The sequence below is a fragment of the Callorhinus ursinus genome, unplaced genomic scaffold, assembly GCF_003265705.2.
Source record: "Callorhinus ursinus isolate GAN/ISIS: 27379988/994484 unplaced genomic scaffold, GSC_fseal_2.0 scaffold51, whole genome shotgun sequence".
In the NCBI taxonomy this organism is placed as follows: domain Eukaryota; kingdom Metazoa; phylum Chordata; class Mammalia; order Carnivora; family Otariidae; genus Callorhinus; species Callorhinus ursinus.
This window is the reverse complement of record NW_027397113.1, coordinates 2,983,371-2,996,894: the sequence shown is the minus strand read 5'-3', so window position 1 is coordinate 2,996,894 and position 13,524 is coordinate 2,983,371. Positions and strand designations below refer to the sequence as shown.

General features: G+C 61.7%; 1 protein-coding gene across 3 annotated transcripts in view; it reads left to right on the top strand.

Moving 5' to 3' along the window:
• TPCN2 (two pore segment channel 2) overlaps positions 1–13,345 on the top strand; it is a 28,061-nt gene extending 14,716 nt beyond the window's left edge. For all 3 annotated transcript variants that reach the window (XM_025878279.2, XM_025878278.2, XM_073883351.1), the window contains 16 exons: positions 443–507; positions 970–1,070; positions 1,696–1,777; positions 1,991–2,077; positions 2,877–2,996; positions 3,146–3,205; positions 4,822–4,950; positions 5,741–5,790; positions 7,137–7,236; positions 9,032–9,103; positions 10,406–10,479; positions 10,967–11,048; positions 11,138–11,220; positions 11,658–11,739; positions 12,092–12,186; positions 12,768–13,345. In XM_025878279.2, the coding sequence (XP_025734064.1) occupies positions 443–507; positions 970–1,070; positions 1,696–1,777; positions 1,991–2,077; positions 2,877–2,996; positions 3,146–3,205; positions 4,822–4,950; positions 5,741–5,790; positions 7,137–7,236; positions 9,032–9,103; positions 10,406–10,479; positions 10,967–11,048; positions 11,138–11,220; positions 11,658–11,739; positions 12,092–12,186; positions 12,768–12,846 (1,361 nt within the window). In that variant the 3' untranslated portion in view covers positions 12,847–13,345. The remainder of the gene's footprint in view (positions 1–442; positions 508–969; positions 1,071–1,695; positions 1,778–1,990; positions 2,078–2,876; positions 2,997–3,145; positions 3,206–4,821; positions 4,951–5,740; positions 5,791–7,136; positions 7,237–9,031; positions 9,104–10,405; positions 10,480–10,966; positions 11,049–11,137; positions 11,221–11,657; positions 11,740–12,091; positions 12,187–12,767) is intronic.
• Positions 13,346–13,524: the final 179 nt, after the last annotated feature.

Below are 13,524 nucleotides of genomic sequence, written 5' to 3'. Positions count from 1 at the left end.
CCCCCCCCGACCTCAGCGTGTCCCCCCTCCTGACTTCGCTTCAGCGTGCCCCCCCGACCCCATGACCTCATGTGCTCTCTGATCTTGTGACTTCTCCTCAGCGTGGCCCCACCTCGTGGTTTCCGGTCTCTGACCACCGATGGCCTCCGTGCTCAGCGTCCGTGGCTGGGCAGGCCCGGCGGCAGCATATTCATTAGATGAGGCCGGGGGGGCCTGCGTGTTGACTGGCGTGCCCCAGGCACGGGGCGGGAACGACGGGCTCTCCCTGCTCTGCGATTGTCCAGGCCCTTCTCACCAGCACCTGTGGGTTTGCTGTGCCCATGTGGGCCCTCTGGGCCCCTGGGTGCCGCTCCCTGCCCTGGGCCCCCGATGCTGCTTTCTCCTTCCAGACTGCCCCCTGTCTGTGGTGGTCCCCACTGACTCTGGCTTTCTCCACTTGAAGGAAGCTTGTTCCTGATGAACCTGCTGACGGCCATCATCTACAATCAGTTCCGGGGCTACCTGATGGTGAGCCAGGCTGCTGTTTCTGCCTGTCTGTGAGGAGCTGCCCCGGGGGGCCAAGCGGGGCACGACCGGCCGGGTGGCCGCAGCAGTGGGGGGTGGCCGGGGTGGGGGTGGGTGGTGGGGTCTCCCAGGGTCTCTGCACTGCCCTCTGGCTCCCTCCTGCACCACATCCTCCCTCCCCAGGCGGCGCTGTCGCCCCAGCCTCCCGGGTTCAGAGGGAGGCCATGAGGTCGCGGCTCCAGGGCAGGTGGCCCCGAGCCCACCCCACCGTGTGGGAGAACGGGGGACCCCAGATGTGCAGAGCAGACGCACCCATCTTAGCCAATTCCGTGGGCCATGAAGAGTGAGGCCCGCTCCCCGGCTGTGGGTGGGCAGGCCGCCCCCCCCGAGGCACTGGGCACGAGGTGGGGGGGTGTACGGCCTGGAGAGGCCCAACCCCAGCACTCAGAGCCGTCTTCCTTGCAGAAGTCTTTCCAGACCTCCCTGTTCCGGAGGCGGCTGGGAGCCCGGGCCGCCTATGAGGTCCTCTCCTCCATGACAGCAGAGGGAGAAGCCCACCGTCAAGAGTGAGTGCCAGGGCTCCCGGGACCCCCTTCTCCCTGAGGGGGGAGGGAACCCCTCGGATGCTCCATAGAGTGTTTCCTGAGCAGCGACTCTGCGCTCCGCTGAGCTCCCTGCGGGCTGGCGCCTGATTTTAGTGCTGCCTCGGAATCACGAGGACGCCCCATCGCTGGTGCTGCAGGGTTCCGTCGTGCTCTGAGTTGACTCGTTTGTCCTCATGACCCCTGCAGACTGTGGGCTGGTGACGGCCAAGTGGCTTTGGCCCTCTCCCTCGGCCTGCGCCCTTCCCGCGCCACTGGCCTTGGGTGTGGGAACCAGGGGGACCTGGGCTGGAGATGGTGTCTGTGGAAGGTGCCCACGCGGTGGCTCGTGAGCCTCCCTGTTGTGTCTCTGTCGTACTGTGCGCCCCCTCTGAGTGCCCGCATGCTCCTCCTGAAGGCGGGACAGCAGGGTCTCTGGGGATTTTAGGTGACGGGATGACTGAAGTGCCCACGGCTGGCTCCTTCACGGAGGCCCTCGTCATTGCCCAGAGCCACTCAGCCGCATGCGGCACAGCTCCGGCCAGAGGTGCGGGCGCCCCGGTGCGCTGAGCTAGCTGGGCTCACTGGGGTGTGGGTGTCTTTTCCCCAGAGTCGGGGTGAGGCCCCAGGACTTCCTGCAGGTGCTTCAGAAAGTCCAGCTGGACAGCTCCCACAAACAGGCCATCGTGGAGGTATTAGGGTCCCCTCTCCCCTTGCCCCCTCCCCAGCCTATGCTTCTGGGCTCTGCCTGAAAGTCACCTCGGCACCAGCCCCTTTCCAGCAGGGGTGTCCTTTCAGATCAGCCAGGGCTGGCCCAGGCCGGGTGGCGTTGGGGACGGTGCACCCTCCTGTCCTGGACCCTTCCTCCTCTGACCCCGGCTGACCTGTGTTTCCCTCCTTTGCAGAAGGTGCATTCCTACGGTGGCGACCTGTTACCAGCTGACGAGTTTCAGAAACTCTTCAATGAGTTTGACAAAAGGGTGATTAAAGAGGTAACTGGGGCCAGGCCACCTGGGGTGAGCTGGGAACGTTAACTGTACCTGTCGGCGTTGATCGTGACTTAATGATCAGTGCCAGGACTCGCCTTCCCACGGATTCTGGCCCCTAGGCTGGTAAATGGGAAAAGAGATGGCTTGGCTCTTGGAAGCTGGGGTGGTTTTGTCCACCTTGTGAAATCCACAGACCACAGGGACTGGCCTGGGCCAAGTCTGACCCAGAGGAACTTTCCAAAGGGTTTTCCCTGTCTCCACAACAGACTCTTATCTGTTTCCGACAAACTCTTACCTACTTCCGTGTGTCCTTCCCCAGGAGGGCCCCGAGTTTGTCCAAAGCCTTTGTTTTTTGTCCTTGACACCGATTTGTAAAGTCACCAGATGGGCCTTGGCATCTAGCTCAGCACTGTGTCCGCAAAGAGCCCTGTTCTGTGTTAAGCTTTCAGTTACTAGTGCGTAACTCTCACGTATCTTTTCACAGAACACTCTTTGTCTCGTGGTGAACACTTTGCGTATATTCAGATGGCCGCCTCGTATTCCATTGCGGTTTACCTGAACAGTCCGTGGCCATTTATGTTCTCTCTAGCTCTCTTTGGTGTTAAAAGGTGACCGTGAGGAACATCTTAGTGTGTGCGACTGTTTCCATATTTGGGATTATTTTGTTAGGCCGGACAGACTGGGATAAGAGGTCGGAAAAAGTTGAATCCCAGAGTAAGGGGGTCCGGGCACTGGTGGGCTCCCAACAGCCACAGCCTCCTGCAGGCTCAGGTTTTTGAGCCCGCATGTGTTCCCTTCCCAGCCCCCACCACGGCCCGAGTACCTGTCTCCCTTCCTGAAGAGTGCCCAGTTCCTTTTCAGCCACCGTTACTTTGACTACCTGGGGAGCCTCATCGCCCTTGGGAACCTCCTGTCCATTTCTGTGAGTGCGGGCTCGCCCTCGTGTGGACATGGGAGGTGCCTCATTGCCCGCCCCCTGGCCCCCTCCCCTCCTCCCAGCTCCCCGACCATGGCCTTGGCACCCGGGCGCTGGGCCGGGCGGGCGAGCTGCCTTCCGCTCTGGCTCTGCAGGTGTTCCTGGTGGTAGATGCAGACGTGCTGCCTGAGGACCGTGACGACTTCGTCCTAGGGGTGAGCTCTGGGGCCGCGCGGGTGACCCGGGAGGCAGCGGGAGTGAGAGGGCACAGCCTCTCCTCCCTGGGGCCCTTCTGGTGCAGAGCCGCTCCTCACATCGTGGGGTGCCCCCAGAGGACAGGGTGCCGGCCCCGGGGAGGCTGGTGCGGTGCAGGTGGGGCTGTCGGCGTCTTCCGGGCTTGTGTGGCCCTGGGATTGGAGCTTTCCCTTCCTGACTGCTTCTCCGCCGGTTCTCAGCCCTTTCTGGAACTGTGAACTCCCTTCTTAACGTTACAAGGTCTTGTTAAACTCCTTAGGAATTTAAAAACAATTTTTTCATCTTGGATTTTAAGCAAATAGCATCAATACCTCCACATTACTCAATGCTGGAACTCTAACAAAGCAGGTATTTTAAAGTTTATTTTAATGAAAGATTTTGTGAACAATATTAAAATGGATGAAAGTGAATAAATTAACTACATAGGAAAAAGCTTGACTTGTCTGATTTAAAACTGACGCAGTATGTCGTGCATATTAAACCTAGAGTAGATTTATTGTAGCATCAAAATGGAAAAAATGGTTTTCCTGACCTGATGCTTGGAATTCCTTTGTATTATCCTTCAAGAAAAGTCCCATTCTCAGATTTCTTATTTCCATTGTACTTTTTTCCCGGATGACACCAGAAAGCTTCAGTCTCCTCCTCGTGAGTAACGCACTGTAGAGGCGGCTGGTTTGTAATTCCCGATGAAGTCAAGTTGGATACAGTTGAGCTATATTTTATCTTTTTTGACAGGAGTTGTTAAGCATGAGGGTCGGCCTGATGGTCTCTGAGAGACTTCTGGTCACATGAATGCGGCATGGGGGTTTTGGGGTTCTTGAAGAGCCCCATCCTTTTCTGCCCCTCGGTAATTGCTCATGGTGCAGGGTCTGAACTGTTCTTCCTGCCTTAACGGCGACCTCTTCACGTGCGTGAATGAGGCAGCACTGACTAAGAATGTGGCACTTAGACTGGACGCTGAGGTGGGGTGGCCGCAGTGGTCATCTGACCCCACGTGCCCCTCCCGCGGCCCTGTGCACGCCGGGGGAGGCTGCCGTGAGGCCCCCATTAAGGGGAGAGCCCCTCTGTATTTTACTGACTGGCTTCAAAAAAGACAGTGAGTGACCCAGTAGTCTGTGGTGACCTTCAACGCTAAGACCTCCTCCGACACCCCCCGGGGGTGCCCACGGGGGAGGCCGCTGCCCACGGGCGTTGTTAGAGGTCGGCCCGATGTTCCCATGGAGAACGGACTGGAGGGGTCGGGGCAGAGAACTGGGGGCGTGGCCTTGGGCGGCAGCCATGGGAGGGAGCGATGTGGCAGAACAGGGTCCTGCAGGCCTAGAAGGGGCGTGGGGCCGGGAGATGGAGGGCCAGGTGAGTGTGGGCTGGGGTGCCGCCGTGCCGGTTTTCCCCAAAGCCAGCGTGGGGTACCCGGTCACCTGAGGGGAGGGTGTGGAGCGGGAAGGTGGGGTGCTGGAGACGCCCCATGTGTGAGGGGCGTGGGCACGGGAAGAGCAGCCCCGAGAGCCCCGAGGAGCAGGTGAGGGGAGGACGGGTGAGACGGGGCTGAACGCTGGTACCTGTTTTCCTCTCTCAGATTCTCAACTGTGTCTTCATCCTGTACTACCTGCTGGAGTTGCTGCTGAAGGTGTTCGCTCTGGGGCTGCCGGGGTACCTGGCCTACTCCAGCAACGTGTTTGATGGGCTCCTCACCGCCGTCCTGCTGGTAAAGTCCGAGGCGCCCGGGCCGCTGGTCTCTCCGGGTGGGTGGTGTGCTCCCTGCGTCCGGCTCTGCGCTCTGTTCCGTCTCGGGCTGTCCCTTGGCAGCGGAGGGCCCAGGAACTTGGGCTCCTCCTGCCTCCAGTGACAGAGGGCTGGCTTTCCCCCGCATGAGCTGCTTGGTGGGCGGCCAGTGGGGGCCGATAGGAGGCTGGGTTTCCACGGCATCGGAGCGTCGCGGGGGCAGGCTGCCCCTCCCGCCCCTGAGGGGGGCCCGGCAGGAGGCCACAGTCCTCGCCGGCTAACCAGCACTGGCCACAGGCCTCAGGACAGTGGGACCTTGCCGCGGGTGGGGGGAGGGCAGGGGGTCTCGGGCACCCTTTCCCCAGAACCCGTGGGAGTGGAGGGTCACGCGTGGTGTGGGTCACGGCAGCCACGCTGGTGCCCCGTGTATTCGTGTTTGCTGGGAGCTGTGGGCCCCTTGGGACAGGAGCAAAGACAGTCTGAGAGAAGGGCCTTCGGTCTGTCCTCGCCCCGGGCCTCCCCCGGGCCTCCGCCAGCCTGGCAGGCGTCCCCCGCCCACACGTGCGGGCCGCTGGCGCCCGAGACCTCAGCGTCTTTCTCGGCCGCAGGAAGCCCCAGGTTTGGAACCAACCCCTAGGAACAAGGACGGAGCTCTGACTTCTCCCGCAAGCCCCCTCGGGGGGAGCGTGTCACGCACGAGCTTTAGAACTCGTTCGAAAGCCGCCTGGATTGGCGTTGCTGTAGCGATGCCTTCTTTTCTTTTGTAATTAAAGGTTTTGGAGATCTCAACTCTGGCTGTGTACCGATTCCCACACCCAGGCTGGTATGTGACTGCAGAGAGCTGAGGGAGGCTACAGCAACCAGCGCCCCACTAGGCCCCAGGGCTGGGTGGCCCGCCTGCTCGGGCTGCTCGGCTCCAGGGCGAAGCGCCCGAGGGTTAGGAGAACAGGCGGCTCGGAGCACGGCCGGCCGAGGGCGGGGGAGCAGACCCCTCTCCTCGCTCTTGGGCAGCATGTCCTAACTTGCCGTCAGAACCGTAGTGTTCCCAGAGTGGGGACAAGCCTCTAGAGGGCAGGGGGCTCAGCACTGGTACCAGGATGGGGCACGCGGCCCCCGGTGTCCTGGGGCGTGGAGACGCCCAGCTTAGGGCTGGGGTGCCCCCTGAGCACTGGAATAGGGCTGGAAGCTGTGTGACGTTGGCTTGTCACCTCCCACTCCGGGCGTCGGTTTACCACCCTGTAAGATGGCAGGGGCCGGGGCTGCTGTTGGAGCTCCCCCACCCTCGCTTCTGGCTGTAGAGCAGTATAGATGTCTGGGCAGGGGGTCCCAGAGCGCTTCGAAGTGTGGCTTGTGGTGGCTGTCAGGTGGCGTTGCCCAGGACACAGCTGCCCAGCCAGTGTGCGTGCTGGCCCCGGGCATCTTGGCCGCCCTGGTGTCTGGGTGTCTTCTGTTCTAGTGGTGCAGCCGGAAGGTGCTGGAGGCGGGGAGTGGGGCTGAAAGACTTGCTTTGGGGTCAGCTACCCCAGAGCCAGCCAGGAAGGGTTTGTGTGGGGCAGACGGGTCGGGCTGGTGCTGTCCTCGATGGTGTGTCGGGGCCTGGCGGCTGCAGGCCCAGCTTCCCTTGTTTCTCAAGTGCCCTGAAGACCCAGCGTGCACTTCTGTCTGAGAATCACAGACGAGCATTGTGCGTGAGAGTGAGTTTCTACTTAAGTAGAAACGAGAGCAGAGTCAGCCCCCGAGGGACACCGAGAGGCCCGGATACAGGCTGGGATGGCGGCAGGGGCTGGGGCCAGGAGCCAGGGTCAGGTGATAGGCATAGGAGATGAGACCAGAGACGGGTGAAACAGGATCGTGCTTCGGGGGCGGGGGGCGGGGGACCGGCTCGGGGACCAGGCCTCTTCTACTTCTGCTGGGACCTGAGCTGGGTGTTGCAGCGTCTGGAACCTGAGTGGTCGGTCTCCCGTGTAAGATGCGGGTTATGATAGCCAGTGCTGTCCTGGGCTGGCAAGTGTGGCCGTCCACGCTCTGTCCTGTACCCGTGACAGAGCCCCCTCCCCGCCCCCCCCACGTGCTCTCTGCGTCTCGTCTGAACACGCCATCAACACGCCTTGTCTTTTTGTTGCCAGCATCTCGAGGCTCTGCCAACCCGTCTCCTGTGTGTCTCTCCAGGAAGCCAGAGATGCTGGGCCTGCTGTCGCTGTGGGACATGGCCCGGCTGGTGAACATGCTCATCGTGTTCCGGTTCCTGCGCATCATCCCCAGCATGAAGGTGCGTGGGCGTCTGACCCCTGGCTGTCCTCCCTCCGTCCCACTCCCACTGCCTCATTGCTCTAGAGAGTGGCCGAGCCTGGGCAGGGAGGAACTGAGACCGGGACTGTCCCCCTGGCCACCTTGGTCCCCTTGGGCTGTGTCCCCAGCCCTCCACTGCAGCTGGCTGATGCTGGAGGGCAGTTGGGAGCTTGAGAGCAGCCCAGCCCAGCTTTTACGGACGAGGAGAGGGACGGCCAGCGCAGGTGGACAGTGGTGAGCCACCTTGGCCAGCCGCAGGGGTGGCTGTGTGCTCTTTGGGGCCCTTGGTGTTTGTGAGGGGCAGGGGCCGGAGCCCTTGGAACCAGCGTGTTCCCAGGCGTCCTGAGGTTTCCAAAAGGCCATTGGTGTAGGCCCTTGGTGGCTTCTAGTAGTAATGAGGGGCAAAAGCACGATTGGCCAAGGCACTCACCTCAGGCCCCCCAGTACAGGAGTGGGGCATGTGGTTGGCTGGGGTGCCAGTCCGCAGGACTCCCAGTCCTGGTGGCATGTGACCATCCACAGGCCTCATTTTCTCTTCAGGTACCCACAGGGAGTGACACCAGCCTTAGGGGAGGGGAGCCGGGGCAGCAGGGCATTTAGGCCCCGCGCTCACCCAGCACAGAGGTAGAGTTCGCTTCTCCTGTCCATTTTCCTAAGAACTCTTCAGGAGGGAAGAAACCAAGGACATCAGAGCCCTCTCTGCGTGGCCAAGTCCTTCCCCTGTGCTTGTCTGTCCTGTCTGCGAAGCCGCGCCCCTGCGCCGTCCCGGGGGGGGGGGGGTCCGTTAGCTAGCCGCACCCCTGTGCCGTCCGGGGGTCCCTGTTAGCTAGCGGACTTGCCCATCGGGAGGTGGCCTGAGGGCGCTGGGGGCAGGCACGCGATCACACGTAACCACACATAAACATGCACGCCCAATCACATTCACGCGGTCATGTGCACGTGTAACCACACGTACGTGATCACACACTGGGGGCACGCCGTCACACAGACTCAAGTCACACGCATACACCAAACGCATATGTGTGAACCACGTGCACAGTCTCACGTGTGCACACGACACGTAACTGTACACGTGCACTACCCTGCACACACACGTGCTGTATGCACACGCACGCACGTAACTGCCCCCATGCAGTGACGCGTACATACACGAGCATGCTGTACACTTGCACATAATGGTGCACACGTGTGCACGGTGGTTTCTATTTGTTAGCATCTAGGGCTCCGATCTAATGTCTCAGGTGGGATAAACGGGCTAATTGGAGAGCTTTTCTCTGGGGCTCAGGTTTGCATGTCAGGGGGGCAGCCCTCTGTAGCTGGGGTGCCTGGGTGGGTGTCTGAGCCCCTTTCTCAGACCTGATCACTAGGGCTGAGCTGGATACCTCAGGTCTGCGCTTCTCCGGAGCCTCCAGACCCGAGGGGAGCTAACCCAGCCCTACTGGGCACTGGGCAGTGTGACCGGAGCTCCTGCCTGCAGTGGCTTCACTGAAGGGACTTGGAACCGAGTCACGTCTGCGTCTGGGTGGATGGCGGCGTCTGTGTGTGGGGTATATGTGAGTGTATATGGTGTGTGTCTGCGTGTGTCTACGAGTGCCTGTGCGGTGCGCGTTTGGGTGCCTACGGGCAGGCAGCCATGGGTGCGTGTACGGGTGTGTGGGTTGGTAGTTCACCGGTCCTGTCGAGCCTTTCCAGGTCAGGGTCAGGGCAGTGGGCAGGGTTGGTGTGACCTCAGTGGGACCAGGAAGAATAGGGCCCTGCTTTCTTTCTGTCCTCAGCTGATGGCTGTGGTGGCTAGTACTGTCCTGGACCTGATCAGAAACATGCGGGCTTTTGGCGGGATCCTGGTGGTGAGTCTGGCCGGTGGGCTCTGGCCGTCGGGGGGGGCGGGCACGCGAGTGGAGCTCGCTGTGGGTTCCGGTGAGTCTGAGCCCGAGGCTGGCTGGCTGCTCTGGAGGAGGGAGGGTCCTGTGTTAGGGGTGACTCTCGGGCTGTGTAGGCCCCGGAGGCCAGTGTGCCCCCCTGCCATTCCCGGGCGCGGACCCCAGGGCTGGTCTGCGGGAAGCGCTGCCCGACCGTGCTCCCTTTCCGTGCCAGAGGTCCGTTGGTCACTTTTTATTGCTTCACATATTTTGGATCGCGGGCCATACTGATACACTGATCTTACTTCATTTATTTATTTATTTATTTTTTAAAGATTATTTATTTATTTGAGATAGAGAGCACGAGCTGGGAGACAGAGGCAGAGGGAGAAGCAGGCTTCCCCTGAGCAGGGAGCCCGACGCGGGGCTCGGTCCCAGGACCCTGAGATCATGACCTGAGCCGAAGGCAGACACTTAACCAAATGAGCCACCCAGGCGCCCTGAGACACTGATTTTAAAGAGGGATCCCGGAAACCCATGTAGACCCCAGATGGGAGTTTTGGTCAGCCCTCCTTGTGCAGAGGGATCCTCAGGAACTCCCAGCCGTGTTGGCCGAGCGAGAATCATGGCATCCCCCAGCTCTAGACCCAGCCTTGCCACTGAGGTGCTGTTGACTCTGCCCTGTCGCCCAGCCCAGGGGGACCCCTGGTGCTGCTCTAGGCGTGAAGCCCTGCAGAGGAAATGGAGGCCCAGAAGGGACTGGGTTAGCCCGGGGCCTGTGCCCCTTCCTTTTCCCCCTGGCATGTTGGGGAGAGGTGGGGACAGGTGGAGGGCCACGTAGCCTCTTCTGTCTGTGGCATGAGACCGCTGGGTGGTGCTCCTTGCACGTCACCCCCTGGAGAAGCCTGGCCAGTTCCTACCTGCCCCTCCCCTGGGACCCCCTTCCCCTGGGACCCTCTTCACCTCGGACCGCCCAAAGTAGGGGTCCTTCTCACCGCTCTTCATGCCACCCCTGTCCTGGAGAAGGGGCCAATAGCCTCACTTCCTTGGCCCCTGGGTCTTTCCCCTCGGCTCCCAGCTTCTCTCTGGCTGCCCTGGTGGTGGTGGCTCCCTCCTTCCCTCTGGGGCAGGTTGGCCGCCAGGACACGGTACTCGGGAGGAGAGGCCCCAGCGTTCCCTGGGGGAGGCCAGCGGTGCCCGTGGCTGGGGGCAGCGTTGAGGGCTGGGAGTGTGCCGCTCTGTGGGTCCGTCTGCCGGTGGCGCTGAGCAGACCTGGCCCCGCCTCCCTAGGTGGTCTACTATGTCTTTGCCATCATGGGCATCAACCTCTTCCGTGGTGCCATCATGGCTCCTGGAAATGGCAGGTGAGGTGGGGCCCGAACATGCCAAAGGGAGTGCCTCTGGGGGTGCGGAGGAGTGTGAGGCTGGGTGGTGGTGGGGGGCGGGCTCCTCGGGGTGGGGGGCTCTCCTTTGTCTCCCCTCCCTCCCTGCCCTGCCAGATGCCCTCACCTAGCGTCTGTACCGAGAGTGTTTCTGAAGCCGCCTCAGCGCTGCAGCCCCCACCCCCACACCCTGTTTGGGATCTTCAGGCCTGGCCACAACGCTGGTGGCGGGTGCCCGGAGCCAGACCTGGGTGCCGCGGTCTGGAAGCTCCGTTTCCCGTGTGTGTCTGGAGCTCTTGGCTCCTGGCTGCTCTCACAGCACCTCCGGAGATCGGGGGCCCTTCTTTCTTCCTCTGACTTCTCGGGGCCCAGCGGGGTCCAGCTGCGCAGGGGCCTGAGGCAGTGCTGGGGCGTCCCGGTGTCTGCATCCCGGTTCCCACCCCTGACCCAGCTCGCCGTGTCGCCGCAGCCTGGCCCCTGACAACAGCTCTGCACCCTGCGGAAGCTTCGAGCAGTTGGAATACTGGGCCAACAACTTTGATGACTTTGCGGTGAGCCCTGCACCCCCTGCTCCTCGGGACTCCCGCCCTCCCGTCGCACTCCCCCGGCCCTGCTGGACCCTGTGTCTGCCGCCCTGCAGGCCGCCCTCATCACTCTGTGGAACGTGATGGTGGTGAACAACTGGCAGGTGTTCCTGGATGCCTATCGGCGCTACTCGGGCCCGTGAGTGACCCCGGCCGGCAGGTCCCCCCTGCCCCCATCACGGTGCAGCGTGAGCCCAGACGGCCGTGCGGGTGCATGTACTATGCCCTTGCCGCTGACTCTGGGTTTACCCCTTCTGGTGATGGCTGGGGGTGTGGCTTCTGGAGGATTCCCTGGTGCTGGGAGCCCTGGAGGCGGGCTGAGGGAAGGAGAGGCCTGGAGCTTGGAGAGCGGATGGTCCTGGGTTCGAATCCCAGCTGCACCTCTCACTGGCCGTGCTACCTTGGCCATTCACTGATCGCTTCTGAAAGCCCTGGTCGGGTCGCCTCGAAAACAGGAGTGGGGGCGTCACAGAGTTGCCGGGCGGACTCGCGGAACGCTCCTGCTGCATGCGTCATTGTGGTGTCCCATCTCGCACCGCTTACGGCAGGCCACGGCTGGCTTTCCTGCCTCCACAGGTGGTCGAAGATCTACTTCGTGCTGTGGTGGCTGGTGTCGTCTGTCATCTCGGTCAGCCTGTTTCTGGCTCTGATTCTGGAGGTATCCGAGACCCCTGCCTGGGCTGCCTCAGGGGTGGTATCTAACTTGCAGAGGACCTGGACCGGCCGTGCTGGGGTTCTGGCTTAACGCTGCTTGCCCTGGCTGCTGGGGGCCTCTTAGAATGCCCTTGACATTTGACTTGTGGGGGTTCTCAGCCCCTGGGCGGGGCTGGGGGAGGCCCATCAGGCATCTGGCTCCTGCAGGAGTCAGCGGCCTTGCAGGGCCCTGGATCCCAGCGTCTGGGAGGGGCTCGGCTCCCTGCAGTGGGTTGCCTTGCTGACACTGGAGGGAAAAAGGCTGGTTCATGTGGGGCTCACACCTGCTGGCCATGCTTTCTCCTCCTGCTTGCCAGAATTTTCTTCACAAGTGGGACCGCCGCAGTCACCTGCAGTCCCTTGCTGGGGACCCGGACACCACCTGTCAGAGGAGCGTGGAGCTCTTGTTTAGGTATGTGGACGAGGAAGGGGCTTCTGCTCTGGGGGGAGGAGGAAGGGCAGGCGAGGTGGGGAGGGGTGGGTGGGCGTCCTCTGTGACAGCGACACTCCCTCCCACCAGCTCTGAGTCGGGATCAGGGTCTGGGCTTCCTGCTCCCGGGGCTGTGAGTGCTGTCCTGCCTCCCGATGGGCATGTTTAAGACCCTGTTCTCAGGTCCAGTTAGTCTCCAGGGGATTCCGTTGGTGGAGGGAGGCAGCGGCCCCGGCTTCGCCACGGTGACTTTGCAAGTCCTTGCTCTGCTGGTGCGGGACGGTGGTGGTCGCCCAGAGAGCAGCAGCTGCCCCTTCCCTCCGTGCGCCATGTTGTCCCAGCCCCTCTCTGCCCCGCCCCACCGGCCAGCGTGGAGGGGCGCCCCCGCCCCGGGCTTTTAAGAACGCCGTGCACACATCCCAGAGATGGGCCTGAGTCCCCGTGCTCACTTGTGCATGTGTCTGATGATTCCTAAATGGGGAGCAAGGCTGCACACGCTCCCGGAGGCGTCCAAGTCCCTCTCTCTCTGGAGCTCCCTGCACATCTTCTCCCTGATTCCACAGGGATGTCCTGGAGGAGCCGGCGGAGGAGGAGCTGATGGAGAAGCTGAGCCATCACCCGCACCTGCAGCTGTGCAGGTGACATCCAGGTGCACCGTCCCGTGTGGCCTCAGGACCCACGCCCGTTGTGGGAGGAGGCGGCTGCAGCCCGGAAGGAGTGACTTTCCCTTGGACGGATGGACCTACTCCGCCCGCCTGAGGCTGGGGCAGAGAGCGGAGGCCCTGGCTCGCCGCCGAGCCGAACCACTAACTACCACCAGCTTTTCTTTGCGGCGGGGGGCCGCCTGTGCTCTGCGTGGCATCTGCGCCACACCAGTCTCTCTCTACGCTGCTTCGGGGAGGCCTCTCTGAATACTGGAAGAGCATGACTCCGAAGGGACCTGCAAGATCGTCGGAGAAGCAGGAAGCTGTGGCCTGCCTTTCGGGCTCTGTGATTTCCGTGGTGCCTTCACTGCTGGCGGCCTTCAGGGACCAGAGGCCCACCCGGGGCTTGCACAGGCCAAGCGGCAGCTTTCCAGGGCATTAAGTTTGGGATCCTGGTGGTTTTACATGAGGAGAATCTTAACGGTTTTTTTATTTTATGGCTTGTGTGCGTGTGATTGCGTGTATTTCTTTATGGGTCAGAATGCCAATGATTTTTCATCCTGAAGTCTTGCAAAGAATGAGGTCGTCATTCTTATTGAGACACAATTCCTGCTTCTCTGGAATAGGGTGACCAGGTAAGGTTGTTCAGGTTGTGCACTACATACCTGGCTGCATG